This window comes from Porites lutea, chromosome 8 (genome assembly GCF_958299795.1).
Source record: "Porites lutea chromosome 8, jaPorLute2.1, whole genome shotgun sequence".
NCBI lineage: Eukaryota > Metazoa > Cnidaria > Anthozoa > Scleractinia > Poritidae > Porites > Porites lutea.
In genome coordinates, this window is record NC_133208.1 from 25,243,190 (window position 1) to 25,264,424 (window position 21,235).

Consider the following 21,235-nt stretch of genomic DNA (forward strand, 5'->3'; position numbering starts at 1 on the left):
TTTCTCTTTCTCGTCCAAAGTGCGATTTAGCGAGCCCTCCTTGTCGACCGTCAGATAACCTTCCTCTTTAAAATCCGACGTTTGGGGGCAACTCTCTAACATCTTTGGTAAAACATGTTCATGCTCTACGGAGTTTACATGACGATTAAAACAAGGGTCCAAAAGTTGCGTCGGTGAAGTATGTTCTTTGTTCAAATCTTCGCTGTATGTACACTTAGTCTCGTGGTCGCGCGTGTTCGCGTCGAAATATTCGCCGTATGTATCATTAAGCGCGTGCTCGCGCGAGATGTCACACACAGATGGATGGTGTCTTCTAATAGTGACGTCATAGCCTGACTTCCCGAGTCGTTCAAGTCGCTTCATTTCTTCCTTGTTTTCGATAAGGTATACATCTTTTATAGTGTCTCTAAAACTGACTCTTTTGGCTGCTATCATCTCCATACTTCCAAAAGGCACTGTTCGCAAATCTTTTTTCTCCTCGTAATCAGAATTATCCGAGCCATACATTTCGTGCCACTTTCGGTTCGCTTCTTCCAACATTTGTGCCTTCTTTTTCTTTTTCTTGCCTGCCTTTTTTACTTTCCAGCGTTTAAGTGGCCTTTGTTTGAGATCTCCAAACATAAGAGGCTCTTGCTGTGTGTCATTCTGACCACCGGAAGACTGCGTCTTTGCTGTAAAAGAGTATAGAAGAAAAATCAACGCCGAGAGGAGAGCAACGATGAGGATGACCATCACTATTGCTGCCAGCGTACGAAGATCCAGTCCCTCTGTTTTTGGCTTTGGTGGCTGCAAGCGTTCTCCAAAAAGCCAATTGAAAATGTTCATTGCCTTTATCCGTGAGCAAGATATTAATTCAGAAAAAAACCATAGCTAAAATAATGATTCGACGTCAATTTTCTCTATTTGCGTCTCTGCCCTTTTGTAGTTTTTATACTCCAAGTAAAGCAAAGACATGAACTAAGACAACTAAAGAAAGACATCGATGCATCAATCTGAGTTTAGCGCAGTACGCGTACGAGTAGAATGTCTTAGCATGGATATGACAGAAGCTGATTAAGTAATAAATAAATTGATTTGGTATAATTAATTAAGTGCTTAACGCCATAAATAGACAGCATAATTATACAACTTTTGGTCTCATCAAAAGTTGCAATTATATATTGCATTATTATCGTCCTTCTGGCCCTTTCTTTTTCTTTCCAGCTTTCTGTAGCAGTGCCCACAACAAATTTTGAGTGTGCTTGTTTACTTTCTGCCTTAGTAAATAACGGAGACTACCAAATGATCGACAGTATTACGGCGTTTCCTTCGGTATGAAGGCTTTCCATTTTTAAATAAAGATATTTCTTTACGCTCAACAGTACGCGATGCCTTTATGTACAAAAATCCTGTCGAACCGTCCTGAACTAGGTATATAGTGAGAAGTACCACAGGCGCATCGAGACACTCAAGGCTGAAGGCTGAGCCTAGCACTGAACACCCTAAGTGAGAACGAAATCTGCAATTTCTACCCCTAAGCGTGACGAAAGGTATCCCAACTACCCCGTTCACCGGTGATATGGGAGCCCTCCCCAGGGGGTGGGGGGAGGAAAGGTCCGTTTATTTCTCATGCGCATGCTACGCAGCCTATCCCCTTCTGTAATTTTAGGACCCTTTACGATCTGAGTCGTCAGGGCTGATCGCTGATTAGCTATAGTCTGAAATGTCGGTCGTCTCCTCCCCTTAATTAGTAGCCTGCGTGGCTTCTCTCGCATTTAAAACTCCCTTTCCCTTTCAAACGCCTACCGCAGGCTACCTAATTAGCCTGTGGGGGCTGATTAGGGACGGACCATTAGAAAAGTTATAGGGGGAGGGGGATTTTCGAGCCGCACGAATTTTTTTCGTTATCAAATTCCTTGTATGAATTTTTTTTAGGCCATAGCATGAAAATTTTTGAGGATTAATTGGCGTGAATGAAATTTTTTTCATTTAATTTTCCCTGGCGCGAATGTTTGTTTTTGTACTTCGCCCCCCCCCCCCCCCCCCCCGATAAGGCTGACAATTAAGACTAATCGCTGATTATCGCGACGACACCGCTCTCTTACCCTGCGTCGCATACGCTCTAAACCTTCTATATAGAACGTGGACTATGCAAATGGTTTAGACTAGTGCGTGGGCCGGCTGCAACGCAGGCTACGCTCTCTCGGCGAAATGGCGGCTGGCGAATGAGCGCAGAAAAGGAAGAAGGGCGGAAAAGTCCCTTTTCCGCGTGCAACAAAGGAAATAGGAGACGTCTGCACGCAGGCTAAGTGCTAGCAAATTACTCAACCGCCACGACCACTAGGAACCAGATGTAGATGGTTACACAGTCAGGACAAGCATTCCTTATTCTAAACGCCAGCATGCTACGCAAGCTACATTTTGCGAGGAAACCAGTAGTCGGCTGTTTTCACAGGCTAAATGATTACGGGAACTGTTTTTGTTGATCGATTGATAGGCCCGTTATTTTCTTGGCAATCGTATACTTGGGGAAACCTTTTTACAAATTTTATCGACATGCTCCGAAAGAACGATTAGGAAGTTTTTTTTTTGTATAATTGACCTAACTATCACCACGTCAGACTGGCAGGACGGGGAAATGGACTCCGAACCGAGATCATTATAAACCTGATTAGACCAATATTTTGAGTGGATGGTTCTTGTACGAGACTTACGGGCCGGGCAGGATCGTAAACTCGTGGGGCCATAAAAGGATATCGGCCATGACGGGCGCCCGTAAGAATATAAGTGACTTTGAGATATTCAGATGTTGGTACAAAGTGTCTGATGAAACAGGTCTTTAGCTTGCCACTTTTTAAAATATATGCACGTGATGTTAATTGCGGTCTATTGTAGTGCAAAGTCTTCCGACCCTCGCCCGACTTATCACGTGTTTACTCAGGTTATTTGGGCATACACCAGGCATACACAAAACATACATGCCTTTATCGTACGTTTTGGTCCATAAGTTAGTCAGTGGTTCACGAAATGCTGCAAAAACGCAATTGAAACAGTGGAGGTAAAATAAAAGGAGGACAATTTTTTGCTTACGAGGCACGAGGGAAGAGATTTCCGCTCTCCCTCACCGTACCCGGGAGAGGACCAAAGGACTTCCTTCCTCGACCCAGTTTTCTCTCCAATGGTATAAGAACCTGTGCGAACTGAAAGTGAGAGAGATTTTTGATGGACTGTAAGTGTTGTCATTCTCCTTTTTGAATGGAACCGTAACTTAGAAAATGGGCTCAACTTGGAAGACATAGAAGCGGCATTGGACAATGAACTATTTTGGCCGGTTGGTGTCGAACGTTCGTGGTTTTTACAGCGAGATAAACTCCGCTACTCTCACCGGCGCCATCGATGTTGTGGTCGTTCGGCGTGAGGATGGTTCGTTCATTGGTTCTCCGTTCCACGTTAGATTTGGAAAACTTGGCGTTCTCCGTAGTCGAGAGAAAATCGTGAGTTGTTTTATTTACCTTTCATATTCAAATCCTTCTGTTTACATCATTCAGGAAAATATATTGGAATTACTCGATCGATCTCAAGATCGATACGCAGTTCAGTAAACGTAAATATTGGTGAGAAAACAAGACAATCCTCCTGCTAACTGTTCGAGTTTTTTAGCATTAGCAAGGTCACAAATTTCTCTCTTCTGATACTCTTTACTAGCCTATGCCCTCTTAAAAGATTTCTTAATTGTTTTTGCTCAAAACCCAAGTATCCCAAGGGTTAAAGATACAGCTTTTTGGACTGTTAATCGCGTCATCGACTCAATTTGTCGTTTTCCTCAGTATCAGCTATCTGCGAAAGAGTTTGTTGATTATCGTCAGAAAATCGAAGGACTTTTGATTTCACGGTTTCAACTATAAGAATGTAAGATTTGGGATCAAATTTAAGTGCATGGAGAACGCGAAGTACGTTGTACGCTATTGACAATGAATGAATCATTACATGTAGCCTATCTCTCGTCGTCAATCATTCACTCAATCCTTCACTCACGCTTATTTGGCATTATAAACTTACGGTCATTGGAAATTTTATTGTGCAACGTATTTTCATTTCGTAACGTATTATAAAAGCGGAAAAATAGAAGTAAATAATTAAAATATAAAGCAGTGGTAAACATTCTGTAAGTAATATTTTAGAATGTTGGCTGTAAAGCGTCTCAGAAAACCCAACATTTTGTTTTTGTTATTAAGCAATACAGCGAATGTAGATGTTCGTCGGCTGAATTGTATGACTTTATTTTATTTTCACAATTTTTCCCTAATCCTCCTTATTTGCCATGGACGTTTTCCCTTTGTGTTTGCTCAGCTCTAAATCCTTTAAATCTATTGGTTATTGAAATGACACCACCGAGTACACACCCCCAAGAAGTCATTGTCTTCAATGAATAATCGTTGGAATGCTTTGGAGGTCAGTTGTCCATGAAATTTAACAATACAGCAGAAAGTAAACTTGCTTTGTCCTTGTGGTTTTATGAATGCCAAATAATACTTTGGGTAACGTCATAGTAGAAGGAAATATAATATATACAAGGCCATGACGTTTGCAGTCACTGTGACCTTTGCCAGCTTCCTAATTGAGGACATGTTTATTTTGTTTAATCATGAATTAAATCTACCTGATTTACTTTTTAGGGAAGCTTATATAATTATTGGATGAGGCTGAGTATCTTCTGAAGAATTATGGAGATCGAGGAGTAATCGGTCTTGGCAGATAACTCCCTCCAAGATCTCAAAAATTCCTCAGATGATGCAAAAGCCGAATTCAATACTTGTTTTGTTATTCATTCAAAATAATTCCTAGTTTAAAAACAAGCTTATACATGCTTAGCTTACCTCCATGGATGTTAAGTTCATTTTTAATTGACTGTTAATCAGCATGTTTAGGAGATACAATTGTTGTTCAGTATTGCAAATATTCTCGTAATAGCAAATGTCATCCATCGAGTTGTCTTCTTGCTGTTCTTGCTATGCTTTTAGCCAATGGTTTGCTTACTTCTTCCTCATAAAACTAGCCTGTGTAGCAAGCGTTTCTGCGCAACTTCATCAAGAAAGTTGGGACAAGAGCAAAAAAAAAAGAATTACAGGGGGAGGGGAAGGAGGAGGGGAAAGAAGGATCCTCTTCTTCCCTTCCCCTCTCCCTACCACCTTTTTTTTGGCTCCTGCTCTAACTTTCATGCAATAACTCGATTGGAAACACTTGCTACGCAGGCTATCATAAAACGAGTGAAATGTTCTGCCATTTTGTACTCACTACCAAAACAACTCAACCTCAGGTCTTCCCAGGTCTTCTCTGTTAACTGGTCAGTTTTCTGAGAATTATCCTGCCTGACTGATATCATTTTTCACCTATCCCAAAATTCTTCCAAATTTTGTTGACAGTAGCTGGTTTTGATGAATTATGCTGTGGGGTTTTAGCCAGTCAGGAATGGAGAAATATTTTGAATAAATAATAATTATTGTTATACTCTTATAAATATTTATAAACAAGGCTATACCAGCCTGTAAATGGCAATGAATAATCTGGGTGTATATTTCATCCTCCTCTTACAATCATCACAATAAGAATTAAGCAGAGGGTGAGCTACTTTTCTAATCCCATTCATTCTCTTATAATAATTGAAATCCAAACACTGTTTCTCCATATTATATTTTGGTAATCTGCAAATTAATTGATTTAATGTTGCTTTTAAGATGGTTTTGTGGTTTTCTTTTTCTGTTGAACAATTTTCCTCTGCAGAGTTTGGAATATGCAACATAAAGCTGCGTATAGCTGATAAGATCAAAGCACACTGATGACTTGCCTAGACCCTTGCTTATTGGGCAAGTGAACTTGTCCCAAACTACCGGACAGACCTTTTTCTGAGCCCTGTGAATGATCCTTTATGAACAAATAATAATTTTGTTTGTTCTTTTTTTGTGACAGGTTGATATAGAGATCAATGGCGAGCCAGTTGAGCTTCAGATGAAACTTGGTGAGGCTGGTGAAGCTTTCTTTGTTGAAGAAATTGAAAACGATATATCAGACAGTCTAAGCACGTCTCCTCTGCCCTCTGCTGAGACTCTCAAAGATGCCAAAAAAGACCACAGAGCCTCATGTGAGGTAAGCTTTGACGTGCTTTAGAGTTATAGTTTTATAGGTGTGTGATGTCATCCAACGGACAGTATAGATTCAGCGCTGTTACTAGAGAGCTTTAGAACAAGTACGAGTAGGACATTTAACTTAAAAGTTTTTGCACGTGTTTCTCAAAAAAAAAGACACCCCAAAAAGCTTCATTTTACTTTTTTTCACCAAAAAATTTAGTACGGTTAATTTGTACTGAAAGAGGTTAAGCCCTCTCCCGATAGCAAACGATAAAATTGCTTACTTTTGATAACTTGTTTCCACCACCACAACATTCTTGCTCAAACTTGTCGTAGAGTGATGACGACTACTACATTTTCCGGCCAAAATGACGCTGGTTCAAGTGTGAGCAATATTTGGTATTGAGAAAATCTTGTCCTTGTAGTCGTCCTTGTCTCAGAATCTAAAGCTTTCTATTGAGATTTCAAGGTGCTGCAGGCCATGGGTAAATTGTCACGGGTAATCCCTTAATTTGTCAGGGGTAATCCCTTATATGGCCTAGACGGGGGTGTGCTGCTGGACAGGGTATGGTTTTTAACCTCTCTGTCCCAAACAGGGTGTATAATACATTTTGTGTGAGTCTATCTGAAGGGTATTGCCTGGTCTATTGATTTGATCTGCAAGGTAAATTTTGTTTGTTCTCCAAGTTTACAAAAGCCTAGGCATGTAACATGAATTTGCTCTACTGGAATTGCCAATAAATGGCTTTAAAACAAGATGGTGTGCATTTTCTCCTTTGCCCTAAACAGGGTATTAAAATAAAGGTGTTGTCCTAAATGGGAAATTTTTAGGAAATTGTCCTAAACAGTGACAGGGGTACAAACCCCCAGTGGTTCACCTATACCCAAATATTGGTCAAGTATCCCCCGGTGTGTATGCAGTTAGCTAGATGGGGGATTGAACAGCTTTGACGATTTTCTGGTTCTTTTTCCTCGTGCCTCCGGTAAGAGTCGCTGAGGGGTCATACTCATAGTAGCCAAGATCCTCGATGCCCACCTCTTAGTAACAGCCCTAAGATTCACTGGTAAGTGTACTGATGTTGAATGACATCAATGTGTTTTCTGCTTAGGTGAGTGGAAGTAACTCAACTGTCAGCACGGAAAATAGCCACACTACAATACAAGAAAATGCAGAAAAGGAATCTTGTACAACATCCATCTCAGGAAAAGAACAAAATGCTGATCAAGAAAAAGAGAGTGCGTTGTCACAAGAAACTGCAGGAAATGACAGTGGAACAGATGAAAGAACTGTTGATCAGGCCATTAAAACAGAAAATGAAAAATCCAAGGATGACAATCACAGTGATCCAGAAACAGGAGAACTTGAGGAGTCACTGTTGTTATCAGTTAAAGAGCCAACTGGTGATTTTTCCGACAACAGAAAGATTTCTTTTGGGGAAGTTTTGTCAGAACCTGAAACCACTGCAGAGGTAAGATCAGGTGGATTCCTTAATAGACCTGAGGGGGCCTGTCATTACTGTTGGGAATTGGCTGAGATTTCTGATTTTTCATGCTCTGGGGAGCAAGGGATGGTGCAGTGGTGAGAGTGTCGCCTCCCACTAATGTGGCCCAGGTTCAAATCCCCGCGTCAACGCCATATGTGGGTTGAATTTGTTGTTGGTTCTCTCCTTTGCTCCGGGAGGTTTTTCTCCGGGTACTCTGGTTTTCCCCTCTCCTGAAAAAGCAACATTTCCAAATCCCAATTCGACCAGGAATCAGGTAGATGAAGAACCACTTTGTGGATGTGCTTCCTCCAAATCATTATTTATTTATTTATTTATTTATTTTATTTAAACGATCATTGCAAGTAATCAGAATGATCCACCTGTTAGTTCAGCAGTTACAATAATGGGAAAATCTCTTTATAAGAATTCCGTTTAGAATGGCTGCTGTATTGTACATGTGTTTTAGGACATGACAAAAACTAAGAAATATGGCCGAAAAGAGACATGAGTGGATTCAACCCTGCTTTGCATAGAGTTCCAGTAGCTCATTAGAACTTGGAGGGTTGTGAATTTGATTCTCAGCTGGAGCTCAGAATTTTGTTCTGTGCATTTTGGGGGGTGATCAAATTCTCTCTCGTCTTTAAGTATGATGCCATTAGAAAGGCAACAAACAAGTTTTTAATATGTTTATTTGCGGTCAAAAAATTTGTTTTTCCCTGATGTACCGGTATATATATATTTAGTATATACTAAAACAGTGGATAGTGTTTTTCGCGCGCTCTGATTGGCTACTCAATCAGTGAATATCCTGCACTATTCACTGATTCACCTCCAGTTCCTCGGAGCGAGCGACTCCAAACTCGTGTAAGTTGCAAGCAAAATGTCTTTCCGGTTTGCTGCCGTAAACAAACAAAGAAATTTCACAACTAATCAAGCAAGCTGTTTCCGAAATACACGAAGAAGGTGACGAAGTTCGGATTGGAAGTTTTAACAGGTAAAGCTTTGTCTTTTTGACACGAATTTATCGATAAAACCGGTGAAAAAGTTTTTTGTTTACAAATGCAAATTAAGCTTAAGTCTTGCTTACTTTATTTAGTTGAGTTGTTCATAAATAAGCTTAAGACTAAATTTAATAATCTTTTTTTTATAGAATGATTTTAAATACAAAAAGAATTCACAACTCCTTTTGAAGAAATTTCCCCGCAAGAGCTAAACAAATGCCTTCAAAAGTTTTAGTTGCCGGCAAGAAAAAGCGACGGCCGCGGCCGCCCGGTCATTAGGCGCCAAAATTGTAATCGTTGGCAACAGTATTTGAGTTAAAAATCGTCGTTTTTGTGCTCAATTATCTCACTGTTTTAGTATATACTAAAACAATTATTCACCTCAGTGTCGGTGGCTAGTCGTGGATATTTACCTCACTGCTTCGCAGTTCGGTAAATATCCAGGACTAGCCACCTCCACTTCGGTGAATAATTGTTATTTATTCATATAGTAACATAGATAACATGAGGAAAATATTATCAGTTTTGAGTGACAGAGATTGTTGCATCCATTTTTTATTGATTTCAGGCAACACTTGATGGACCTTCATCCAAGTCAGATAGTATCCCAATCCCAGTGCGACGACAAGTTGATCCACAGGACTGCCTGTCTGATAGTGAAACTTTGGTATGAAAATAATGTTACTACTGTAACAGTAGGTAGTAAAAGATTGAACTCAGTTTCCTTGCTACATTAGACTATCCCATCAGACAATAATTGTAATTCCATTATTTTTTATTGTTTACATATTTGAGCTGTATCTGAAATCATGTAATCTTGCTATAGCACATTTATTGTTGTGATTGAACCAGGGTTCAAAAAAAAGGCTAGGACAAGAAGATTTCTTTGTCTAACAAAATCAATAACTTAGACAAGCAAGAAGTGGCCCCGGGCAAGGAAAATGTGAGAGCTTCAGACTTCTTGCCCAAAGGACAAGCTGGAAAATAATGAAGGTTTTTTTTCAAGCCCTGTTGAACATCCACATTGTACATGTATGGTGATATGGCTCTGTAATTATTTTAGTGGAGAGACTCAAGTTCTAGTGGTTTTAGCAGAGAGTTTTATCCATTGTCAGATCTTGATTCACCCATTGGTACACCACCAAATCACAGGTAAGAGGATCCCCATAAGATTCCTTTATATACAGGGTATTGTCAGGATTGCCTTAACTGCGATTGCATCCAGTCAGAGATCTTAGAATGATTGGGAAAGCTTGTCCAATATTGCATTTTATCACCTACAGGGCTGTCCTTCAGCAGTGCCTGTTGCACTAAGATATCTCGGAAAGTGTTATCAGCCGCGGCCTTTGGCTCGACTGATAGCAATTACCTTGACATTGATTATTCTGGATATCTCTAAAACACCATGCAATATGTACCATAAATCCTCTTTTTAGCCCCCCTCTCAAATAAGCCCCCTCCATCTAATGAGTCCCCACTTTTCAGAGGAGCAAAGTTAATAACCCCTCCTCTCCATTAAACCCCCCTCTCCTCCCCTAATTATTCTTCACTAATAAATGATCGAATGTATTATTAATCACGACTGTAAAACTTCATGTGGACTGATCCAGGATGGTTTATTCACCAACTGGAAGTTAGGATTTGTTATTGATCCTTGGCTGCATGACCTCCAACTTCTTGCATTTGAGTTGTTTCACTTTGCATTATAGTTCTTTATGGAGAAGTGATACCATTGTCTTTGCTAAATTAAATAGGCCCCCCTCCTCTCAAATAAGCCCCCCATCTATATTAAGCCGCCCCCTTCAAATGTGCTTAAAATAAATACTCCTCCCCCCCCCACCCCCGGAGGGGCTTAATAGAGGATTTACAGTAAAGTCTGAGTGTTCATATGAAAGCTACAGAGCAGCACTTGTCATGTTTGTTGAGCTAGACATGGTATCTCTGATGTACCCCTTTACGTTTAGAGTCTCTGGATAAAATGTTATCAACCAAATCTGCTTTAGATTTAGAATATTTGGTTCTGAAATGAATAGTGAAGCCACAAAACATTCAATTCACAGTGATCTCTTACTGTGTTTTGTCTTCTTTGACTCTTTCAGTGATGCACAGGTCCACCATCCTCCAGATCCTCAGCGTTACCTGAGTGACTCTGAAGTAGAGTTGAAGCAGTGTCAGGAGAGCTTTACAAGGGAGAGTGAGATTAGATGGGCCTGGGGTAAACTTCCACAGGTAAGTCATGACCACTGCATTAGCCTAAGAAAACCACTATTGTTTTCGCTGTGAAATGATGTCTGAGGAATGAAATTCCATACTGATGATGCAACACTACACAGATCTTGGTAGTACTTCTGATTTAAGTTTATGATCACTGCATTAGTTAGACCATTTCTGGGCCCAATTTACTCACTTGTCAAACACGTTAAACTCTCAATCTTGTCTCAACAAATGCAGGTTTGCTTTAAGTTTCAGTTTTGTTTTCAAAATAATATTCTCATGGTTTTGTAGACTCCCTAATGAGTGGTTTTTAGTGGAATGACAGAAGAATTTATCTGATCTCACAGAGGGCCTCTTATTACTTGCATTACTTGAAGTGTACATGTCCCTTTGATGTCATGCTGTAACTTTTACAGTTTTGCCCTCTCAGGGATTTTTTTGAAAGAAACAGTTACTTTGTTAGACAGCTATTGAGTACAAAGGACATACCCAAATGTCTTCAGTACTTACAGCGTTGTCCATATTATTTTCGGTGGTAGGATTTTCTATGGTGTTAGGTATGTTTTGGTAATCAACAACAACAGTTTTAAACTAAAGATTATTTAATAATTTTCAGGGTCCAGAAGGAAGTTTCTTGCCAGAGCGCATGTCTGCAGGTATGGATTCAATGAGTACACATCTTTTCTGCTATTTTAAAAGTGAGAAAAGTACCCTAGACTGGCTACAAGCATCAAATACCAAGGAACAATAGTGTGATCATTCACGTACATCCTGTTACATTAATTTCATTTATTACATTATTGGGCACGCACTTTACTGCGTCTAGCAACAAAAAGGCAACATGCCCTCTTATTTTCATGAAGAAAGTTTCTACTTGGTAGGAGTGGTAATTTGAAATTATCTTTTAATAGTTTTTCAATTGATTCTTAACTGTCTTTACAATCATTACCTGTTTCTTTTTGTTGACTTCACAGACATGATAAAAGAAGACATTAAACATGTTCATAAATCTAAGAGGAGAGAAGCCTCTTTCAAATCACATCATAAGGTAAATTGCTGAATACTTACTTTAGGTAATTCCACATGTTCACCATCTAAAATGTAATGTTGAACTTTTTTAACCTTTTAATGTTTGCTCATCTGCTCTGACTATTCAAATGTAACCTCTTTAACAGTATGCTTTCATATGGTGTTGTACTCCTTTTTACAAAGTTCACCAAATGCATGTGGGTTTTTTTATTTAGATTTTGGGCATGTAGGATTTAAAGCTGATTATACCCTCAATCTTCTCCTGGACTCAATGCCAACTTCTGTCCCATTTGCCACTCCCTTTTCCCAGCTCTCATTTCCTCTCCACAACATCAGTTCACCTCTTTCCCATTGCTTTCCCCAGTTTTGTTTGTTTTATGCACCTATCAATGTAAATCCTGTTGGGGGGGGGGGGGGGAATGCAGGCAAGGGGCGGGGATTTGATGCCTGAGACTATCCCCCCTGTCGGTCTTTTGATCGTGCGAAGCGACCCCGGAGCCCCAGGGTCGGGACATTTGACTTTGACCGACAGAAGCCTGGTATCAATTCAGAATCGCTTATTAAGTCAGTCCCTCGAGGCTTTCTGAAAGTTACGCTGTTGCAGAAAGGTATGAACTTTTCATTTGTTTTAATCGCCATAATCCGATACTTTAAACTGTCATCTAAACAGATAATGTCTATTTTGAGAAAGTTTTTATCTTCAAGTTCCCATATGATTGTAAAACTCGATTGAAATGGAATTCGACTATGAAGGTCAGAGGATTTTTTAAGGGTCACTGATCCGACATGTTGAGCAGATGTTATAAAGCATTTTACGTTTCATTAATATTATAATAGCACAGTCAATCTTCCTGGAGTGATTTTGTTGTTCAAAATAAGAGATGCTAAGGGAAAGAGAAAATACTTAATTACAGCGAGTAATTTAATGGAGCTTACGTTAACCTTAAATAAAAGAAGTAAGAACATACATTTGAAATATTCTTTTAATTCGTTTTATATAGTGTTATAGTATTGTTTGTTAGTTTTTTCCCCTGAGGTGGGGGCTTTTTTGACACTTTTGATTGACCTTTCGTTTCCCACCCTGGGGAGTTAGATCAAAAAATTTTAAAATTTGTCAAATCCCCACCCCTTGCCTGCACTCCCCCCCCCCCCCCCCCACGGGGTTTACATTGATAGGTGCATTGCCCTTCTCTCTTGTGGTCCCCACCCACCTTTCCTGGTTATCGTCTGATCCCTGAATATTTCCAAAGTTTTTCATTTCGTTCTCCTGGTTTCACTTTCAAGAATTCTGTCTTTTTTCCACATGCTCTCTATAACTATCTCCCACACATTTCTTCCACTCATTTCCTATTCCCTTTTTTTCTGTTTTACTTCTGTCTCTATACCTCCCATTTCCTGTCCCTTTCTGCCCCCCACCAAGTGTCACCCATGCTACCATAATTCTTTCACTTCTTGAATATATCATCACTTGAATTTCTTACAGTCTGGTGGGCAAGGAATTCTTTTGGATGACCTGAGAACTGTGGATCATGAAGTAGCAGCTCTATATCTTCATCAGGCTTTGTAAGTTTGTTTGTTTTTTTTCATTGAGTATTTTAGTAAGATTTAGCAAGAGATGCTAGATATAGAGAAGGTGATTATGACTGTAAATCAATGCTGCAGTGGAGGTAAAGGATCCAGGGATTATCTTCAGCTTATAAAAATCTGACCACCTCGTTGTTGTGGTAGAGAAAACAACATTGACCACACTATTGTATCCCTGGCTTTGTTTGTCACTTCTCTACAGGTGTACATGATGTACAGACTTTACCCAAAAAGAGACCAACTTGACAAATGAGTCTTCCAGATAAAACACCTTATTCCAAAATTTCATGGTGGCAGGGTTCTTTGATGTTTATGTTGCTTTCTTTGCCTCGATTGCATCTGCAGAATTTAAAAGAACTTTTACCTTGAAACAAGGGTTTGAGGGCCAGTTATTATGAAGATGAAAGTATGATCTTGCCACCAGTTTAGAATGAGATGTATGTTATGTGACAATACTCCTTAAAACTGGTCCTGATATAATGGGCAAAGGTTTGATGTAAGTTGCCCTTCACGTGCATTGACGGTAGCGGGCAGGGAATCGAACAGCTAGGAAGTTCTGCACTTGCACTTTGCACTTTTTTAGTTGAGTGTCAATGTATTTAGCACAAAAGTACTTGTTGGGGACACTGTTTTTATGTCTATTACTGGAGACGGGAACTTCACTTTATGTAGTCATTTGAGCATGTGAACGTCTAGCTATTTGCAGGGCAAAGGCAGTACCTTCATTTCTCAGTCATTTTAAGACCCTGAGTGTTGGTCCAGTCCCAGGAGTCAAACCCGCGACCTCCGTTTCTGCAGTCAAGCACTCTACCAACTGAGCTAATCCTGCTGCAGTTGGAGGTTTCTTTTGGTTCTTTTTTCCATGAAAGTAGCCGGAGTTCATACAGATACTCATAGTAGCAAGGGTAAATCCCCCATCGGTAGTCCTTAGTGACTGCCCTTGCACAGGGTCCCTTTAATTTCTATGTACCTTGCCATAATTATAGAGACTCTAAACTACAGCAGCAGCAGCAACAACAAAGTGGCTCAGGATCAGATGACAGAGAGTCAGGCTTAGGTCAGTCACTTCCCTGTTCACCCACAGTTGAGGAAGGATCTAAAGACTCAAGGTATTTATTGAATCTATTGAATCCATTGAATTTATTGAATCTCTCTTGCTTTCTCCTTTTTTTACCTTAATTTAATTGCAGTTATTTTCTTTTCGTATCATTCTGGACCTGCCCAGACTAGCAACAGCTATTTGCAGTGCCAGGACATAATAAAGTCTTGAAGTTTTGAAGTCTTATTAAGGATTACTCATCAATGACAAACATTATTTACTTTCAATATTTCCACTGAGCCTTACAATGTATTTAATCTGTCCCTTTCCCATCCCTCTTACTTACTTCCTAAACTACAAAATAAAAATAATGTACATCCGCCTCCCATTGCTCCCCACTCCTGCAGATTGCTTATAAAGCAACACTACATTATATTCCTAGGGAATGTTTCTTGGTAGTTTCTGCATGCTATTAATTTGTTCTTGGTCATGTTTTGTCATTTGTCTGTCATTCACAATAACTAGAGGAGTGTACTACTAACTGTAAACATTGTGGAATTTTTAAGGACAAAAACACAGATCTATGTTTCTCTCTAGAAATATTCTCAGTGCTTCTCAGGGATTAGGCAGCTGTATTCACAGGCTATCCATTTTATTGGATAGAACAGGGTTTGGTCCTGAAACTCCTGCAATTCTTGGAGAACTGAAACATGCCAAAATTCTGGGAAAACACCTGCAATGTCGTAACTGAATTGGATTAATTTTCCGTTGCTTGTAAACATTTTGATCAGTGCTCTGAATTCTTAAATCTTGGCAACTTGAAGAAGAACCCCCCCCCCCCCCCTCCTTTAAACAAAGAGATGGTTCATAAAAAAATCCTTAAATATATTAGTGTCTAATGTTGGTTTTCAAACTTGCTATTATTTTATTGACAGTATTGGGGAATACCATGACATTGCCATGTCATTATGTGGGGACCTCAAAAATGGCAAAGTACCCTTAGGTAAGCTCATCTATTCCATAAAACACCTAAAATAAGCCGCTCTTTCCAAATGTTCAGTACCAAAAAGCCTCCCGTTTTTAAGCCCCCTCGTACTTGAACCCCAAGGTTTTATATTTAGGATTCACCATCAAACACCAACTACAGTGTATACTATACTATATCAGAACTGCACAAGGCAAGCTCAGACGTGAGTTTTCACATGGTAAAGTTTCATTAACCTTGAGATTCCGTTGGAAAATGTTTTTTTATGTTAGAGAAACTATTGTCATTAAGCTTTTATTAGTACTAGCATTTATGTCAAGTATGGTATTCTGTTTTCTAGTCTGTGTAACTGGCAAGATTGTTAGTACGCACAGGGTACTTTTTTGGCAGTAGAGGGCCACATGGGTTTTTTTTGTGTGGCAAAGCCAAAACGGATCTTGCTCCCAATCTTCCAAAAGCTCTGCCAGGAAAAAACAAACTGCACTTACTTGCTAATCCCGCCAGCTACTTCATCTTTAATTTATTTACCATAAGGATGTGTGTTTTTGTGTGCTTGCAGAAAGTTTTATAAAGTCCATGGTGACGTACGATGACTTGTCTAACAATCCAGCATTGCTCTCAGACCCAAAGCTTGTTATCAGAATAAATGACAGGTATATATTGTTGTTGAAAAAGGTATCACAACCCCAGACCATGCCATCAGCTCCACAGCTGTTTATCACTTTACGTCCTTGTTTCATTAGGGGCCTTAAGTTAAACTGCCATTTCTTCCTATTGGTTTGGGTAGAGCAGCATGTTTGCGATTATTCATGGGTTAGTCATGTAAACAGCAAAGATGGTTTTCCAGATGTAGTGATTTCAACATCATTCTTCCCTTGACCCTAGCTGTTTCTCCAGGGTAGAGGTACTTTGTAGTCCCTTCTGAGCCATTTTTAATCTCATCATGCATTACACACAAAAACTGCTGCATCAGAGACTAGGGTACATGTTTATATAATTTACCTGGTGTATCCTAAAGTGTCTATCGTTTGTACTCACTAATGCTGATATTGGGAAAGTTCTATTCACTCCACGAATTCAACAAGGAGATAAAATTTTAACCACCTCTCCACCCTTATCTGCAAACTTAATTTGGCATCATATTCATTTCATAAAACTTTAGACTCTCTTTCTCCTACCCGTTACTTGCGTTTGTAAATCAGCTGTTACACTTTTAAGTGGTTGTTGCATTTCTTATTATTTATAAGTTGTCTCAATCTGTTCTTTTTCTGCTTTTTACAGGTATTATAACTGGCAGATAGCTGCTCCAATGTTGATGTCTCATGTGGTTTTTCAGAGACCTCTCAAACCGGTAATCGTTGTATTTTCCATATTGTTGTGGAAAAAGTGTTGTCATAATATAAAGCTTAAGGCTTCTGGGTACTTATATGTGTTCACACTAATATAACAGCATAATTATGTAATATGCCAGTGTATCTCCCTGCTGTGATACATTACAAGAGGTTTTTGCCGTCTCTTTGTACTACTATGCCAGCGTTGCACTACTTAATAAAACAAAGAAAACCCGATAGCAGAGCGGAAAAACAAAATATTTTTTATTTAGCTTGTTATCCTGATTTAGGTGAAATCTGTTTTTCTTAATATAATTTCAAACATCAACCGTTTGTACAGGTGTTAGTTTGTTGTTTCAATAACATTTAGATTCTTATTAACAGGAAGCTTGTCAGACCCTTGTGAAACAGCATATGCCAAAAAAGGTACGTATAAACTTCAACAAGCCCCCTTTGCTCTTTACGACTTTGGTACAGTATATTGCAAAAAAAATAATTCACACGCTGCATTTTTCTAGGAAAAGAGAAGGAGCTATAGAAATATGTATTACTGGTTTTCTTGGAGGGCAAATGAAGAGAAGGTGAGATTCACTTGCAACTTACCGTACGTGTAATTGTAATTACATTGTTTACCTACCCATAGAATTATTCTCCACAACGAAATAGTGATAACTGCCACTGTGAGATTGATGACGGATGGTAAAGACGATAACGACGATAGCGATGATGATGATCCGCGTAGCCAATTGATAAAAATCGGTATTGATTGATAAATCGATATAAGTCGGTAAATCTTATTGATTGATATCGATTGCATTGATTAATCGGTAGAAATCGATGACACACTCGTTTCGTTGATCGATTTATCTTGATTTTTACCGATTTCATCGATTTATATTGGAAGATACATCTTTTTATCTGTTCTCTCAGAAAATGAAAACTGAATTCATGCAAACAGTAAATTTATTTCCAACTGAGTTGCAATTGAGAGTCGAAGGATCAAACAATAATCACTTTTTAAAAAATCCGCAAAAGTCATCCCCAAAGATCTGAAACGAGAAGTCTCGTGCTAAAACGTTAGGTAGAAATTAAGCCCAGTGTGTCTGTTTTAGGATCCGTCATCCAATTTTTATTTTCAGAGTTCTGACGAAGAGAACGATGATATCAAAAAGGATAAGCCGCGCCCTAGAGTGCATAGCAGTACCGCTAGGAAACAGTTGAGCATTCAAGAGTCAAAGATTCAAGATGAAAATGAAAGCAGAGAGAGAACAACATCAGAATGCATCAGTGGCAATGAATCTGACTTTCCCAAAGGAAAGTACAGGAAGGTCACTCGGCTATCATCAGATCAAATTGTAAGAAGGGCTATTCACTTGATACCGTAATGACTTTCATTCTAGAACGAGCTCATTCCATCTCCATAATTATTCCTCTGTATCTGTTTACATGATGCCGAAACGACATTCCGTTCCCGTACAAGTTATTCCGGAATGAGTTCACTCCGGTTTTCATTTTGAATGAAATTCTCGTTCTGGTACGAAAGTCATTCCGATATCATACAAATAGCCCCTAAGAAGGGCTAAGACTTTGGGGGCGAAGTTGCTAGAAGACCGATTAGCGTTCACCTTGGGTTAGAGTTTTAACTAACGATTGCATTTACTTTCTCATGGGCTGTTCAGCACTGTCATTTTGGATTGACGTTCTCTATGTAAAATCTCAATAGTAGGTTAAGAGCTCTAGGTTAGTTGGTGCTGGAAATCGTTGGAGAAATGCGGACCTGGGCCGGCGTTTTCCTAGGCCAGCTAGCTGTTATTCTAGGTTAAATCTCGGTGGCTGTAATTAATAGACCAATGCGTTCTTTTGGTAACTAACCCTGGATTCGCACCAATCGTCTTTAAAGCAACTTTGCATATTAGCTTAAAACTCCCACACACCAAGTTTTAGAGAACTGTACCACAATTTCTGCTGCCGTTTCCTCTGGAACATACTGATAACAGCGCCTCCATCCTGGTTGTTTGAACTTATGCTGCCGGATAAAACAAAGCTTTCATCAACGTTTGTGAATGAGTTTATTTTAAATGGGCCATACCACGTGTGACCCAGATCCCCATCGATTCGGGTATCGGACAAGTTCGCTCATAGATATGTTGGGGATAATTTGTACCTTCCACCAATCGTGTGTCATGTTGGGTTGGTCAGACCTGATGTAGACGGCCTCCTCACCCATAACCTCCCCCCCCCCCCCTCCCCACCCTCACCCCGCCCTTTCGAATCAACCTCGTTCAAACTTGAGGTTTCTGAAGAAACACAGAGTGGTCGATCTGATATTTGTGTATATTCCTAAACGCTTCCGCGTTTATAGCATTCTTCCTGTTGTGTTCCATAAATCTTAATTTCATCAACCTCTGTTGGTTTGTCCACAATCGGTGACAAAATTAGTCGAGATATTTTCCTCTAAACAGCCTTTCTGACGTTTTGCCGACTTCAAAAGAGGAAAATAAAGCTTTCCCTCCCCCACCCCCTCCATGCAATGTTGTACCACTGTTCAAGCTAGTTGCAGGAAACAGCAACCACTCTAACTTTGAACAGAGTGGATGGGGGGAGGGGTGTGGATTGTTTTGTTCTCTGAAGTTACCCCATTTGAGGACAGTGTCTCAAAAATGTTACCGGCGATTGTAGCTTTATTTTTTATTTTATTTTATTTTTTATTGTAAAAGGCAGTTCCTTTAGCCGCTTTGGTGCCTTTAGCGCCCTACATTATCATTATTTTGTCTTTCTTCCCTTCTCAGAAAAGTTTAAACCTTAAAGAAGGAGCCAATAGCATAACCTTCTCAGTAACAACAAAATATCAGGTACAATGCTTCATCACTTGATTGTGTTTTTATTAATTTGGAATTGCGTTTTAATACCTCTGGGAAAAGCCAAGATATATTTTCTATCAGATTGTTGGTTTCTATGTGGCCACTCTATCGTTCACGCTGCTAAATTACCTTTAGTGTTTTTGAATTTAATAGGCCATTTGCATGATGACGTCATTTTACTACTGCGACCAGAATCCTTCAGGACTTTGCTTTCTTGTGCAAATTAGGGCTTTTGTTAATGAAAGGAAAAACGAAAAGGATTCTGGTCGAAGTAGTAAAATGACGTCATCGTGCAAATGGCCTATTGCTTCAGCTCTATGAAACTGAAGTTACTCTAATATCATTTAGCATCAATTTCGAGTCTCGGATTTTAACCTTTACTACAGCGCATTTTTTTTTTTTTTTTTTAGGGTACCGCAATGTGCATGGCGACCATTTATCTCTGGAACCACAATGATAAGATTGTTATCTCAGACATTGATGGTACAATAACTAAGTAAGTGATGTCTTTAACCCGTTAAGTTCCAATGGTGACCAACATCAATTTTCTCCTAACGATATCTATACATTGTCAAGAGATTATGTTATGAGAATTAATAAAATGATCACCAAAGAGATAATGCCTTGATCTTTTATCAAATTCTCTCAACACATTCTTTACAGAAATGTATAGAGATCAGTTTGGAGAAGTTGTATGTGGATATTGGGGCTTAAAGGGTTAAAACAATCTAGGACATTGCAAAAATCCCTCTTTCGAAAGAGCAGTTCTATGTTTGAATAACTTAAGGACTAGGAATAAATATTTCACAATACAATTTTTTTTTCAGGTCTGATGTTTTGGGTCAAATTTTACCAGTAGTAGGACAGGCTTGGGCACAGTCTGGAGTAGTACGTGTTTTATTTCATTGTTGTTGTTGTTGTTGTTGTTGTTATTATTGTTCCATTATCCCTGTAACTCATAGAAACGTTTAAAACGAGAGAGACAAAAACAAAACGGGAACTTGCAGGTTTTTTGTTACTCTGGATATCAAGTGAAAGGGCTGAAGAAGTTTCATTTGAATGGTCACACCACAGGATTTCATCTACAGACTCAAAAGTTAGAACTACATACTAAATAAATAGTACCATGTGAAAGTACTGTTGAAGACGTTTCATTTGAATGGTAACACCATAGGATTTCATCCACAGACTCAAACTCAGACTTTTTTGTCACCCAGCAATTTCTCAGCGATGGCTGATATTTCCTTCAACATTGCTTTCAAAGAGCTGAAAATTGCACAAATTGCTCAAGGTAATCAGTTCTTTCAACTTTTGAATTATGTTAGTTCGTATACATGTATACGGCTTCTATGAGTTAAGTCGTATGCTAATGAGGAAAAATGTAAACGATGACTTCAGCAAAGTTATTGAAAGGTTTCATTGTGGGATCTTTTGACTCCGTTTCCTTGTGCATTGCAGGCTCATTTCTTTTGTAAGATCCAGCAGAACGGGTACAAGGTTCTTTATTTATCAGCCCGAGCTATTGGACAGGTAAGGACCAGCCTCACTGTTTCTTTCAACACAGACCGGAAAGAGCGCGACAAACAGCGAGTGCGCGAGCGCG

At 39.3% G+C, this 21,235-nt stretch overlaps 2 protein-coding genes across 3 annotated transcripts in view; both read left to right on the plus strand.

The window, feature by feature from the left end:
* The window catches only part of LOC140945411 (uncharacterized), a 249,903-nt gene that overhangs the window by 88,431 nt on the left and 140,237 nt on the right, over positions 1 to 21,235 (plus strand). The gene's annotated exons all lie outside the window — the stretch shown is intronic.
* Positions 2,996 to 21,235, plus strand: part of LOC140946778 (phosphatidate phosphatase LPIN3-like) — a 24,056-nt gene continuing 5,816 nt past the window's right edge. The window contains exons 1-20 of one of the 2 annotated variants that reach the window (XM_073395888.1): positions 2,997 to 3,473; positions 5,947 to 6,123; positions 7,214 to 7,573; positions 9,158 to 9,256; positions 9,653 to 9,741; positions 10,689 to 10,818; positions 11,420 to 11,459; positions 11,778 to 11,851; positions 13,316 to 13,395; positions 14,403 to 14,525; positions 15,391 to 15,458; positions 16,000 to 16,093; positions 16,722 to 16,791; positions 17,156 to 17,197; positions 17,290 to 17,352; positions 17,911 to 18,126; positions 19,561 to 19,623; positions 20,043 to 20,128; positions 20,460 to 20,520; positions 21,091 to 21,162. In XM_073395888.1, coding sequence (XP_073251989.1) covers positions 3,294 to 3,473; positions 5,947 to 6,123; positions 7,214 to 7,573; positions 9,158 to 9,256; positions 9,653 to 9,741; positions 10,689 to 10,818; positions 11,420 to 11,459; positions 11,778 to 11,851; positions 13,316 to 13,395; positions 14,403 to 14,525; positions 15,391 to 15,458; positions 16,000 to 16,093; positions 16,722 to 16,791; positions 17,156 to 17,197; positions 17,290 to 17,352; positions 17,911 to 18,126; positions 19,561 to 19,623; positions 20,043 to 20,128; positions 20,460 to 20,520; positions 21,091 to 21,162 — 2,187 coding nt within the window. In that variant the 5' untranslated portion in view covers positions 2,997 to 3,293. Of the gene's footprint in view, positions 3,474 to 5,946; positions 6,124 to 7,213; positions 7,574 to 9,157; positions 9,257 to 9,652; positions 9,742 to 10,688; positions 10,819 to 11,419; positions 11,460 to 11,777; positions 11,852 to 13,315; positions 13,396 to 14,402; positions 14,526 to 15,390; positions 15,459 to 15,999; positions 16,094 to 16,721; positions 16,792 to 17,155; positions 17,198 to 17,289; positions 17,353 to 17,910; positions 18,127 to 19,560; positions 19,624 to 20,042; positions 20,129 to 20,459; positions 20,521 to 21,090; positions 21,163 to 21,235 lie in introns of both variants that reach the window. The other variant, XM_073395889.1, reaches the window with a different exon arrangement.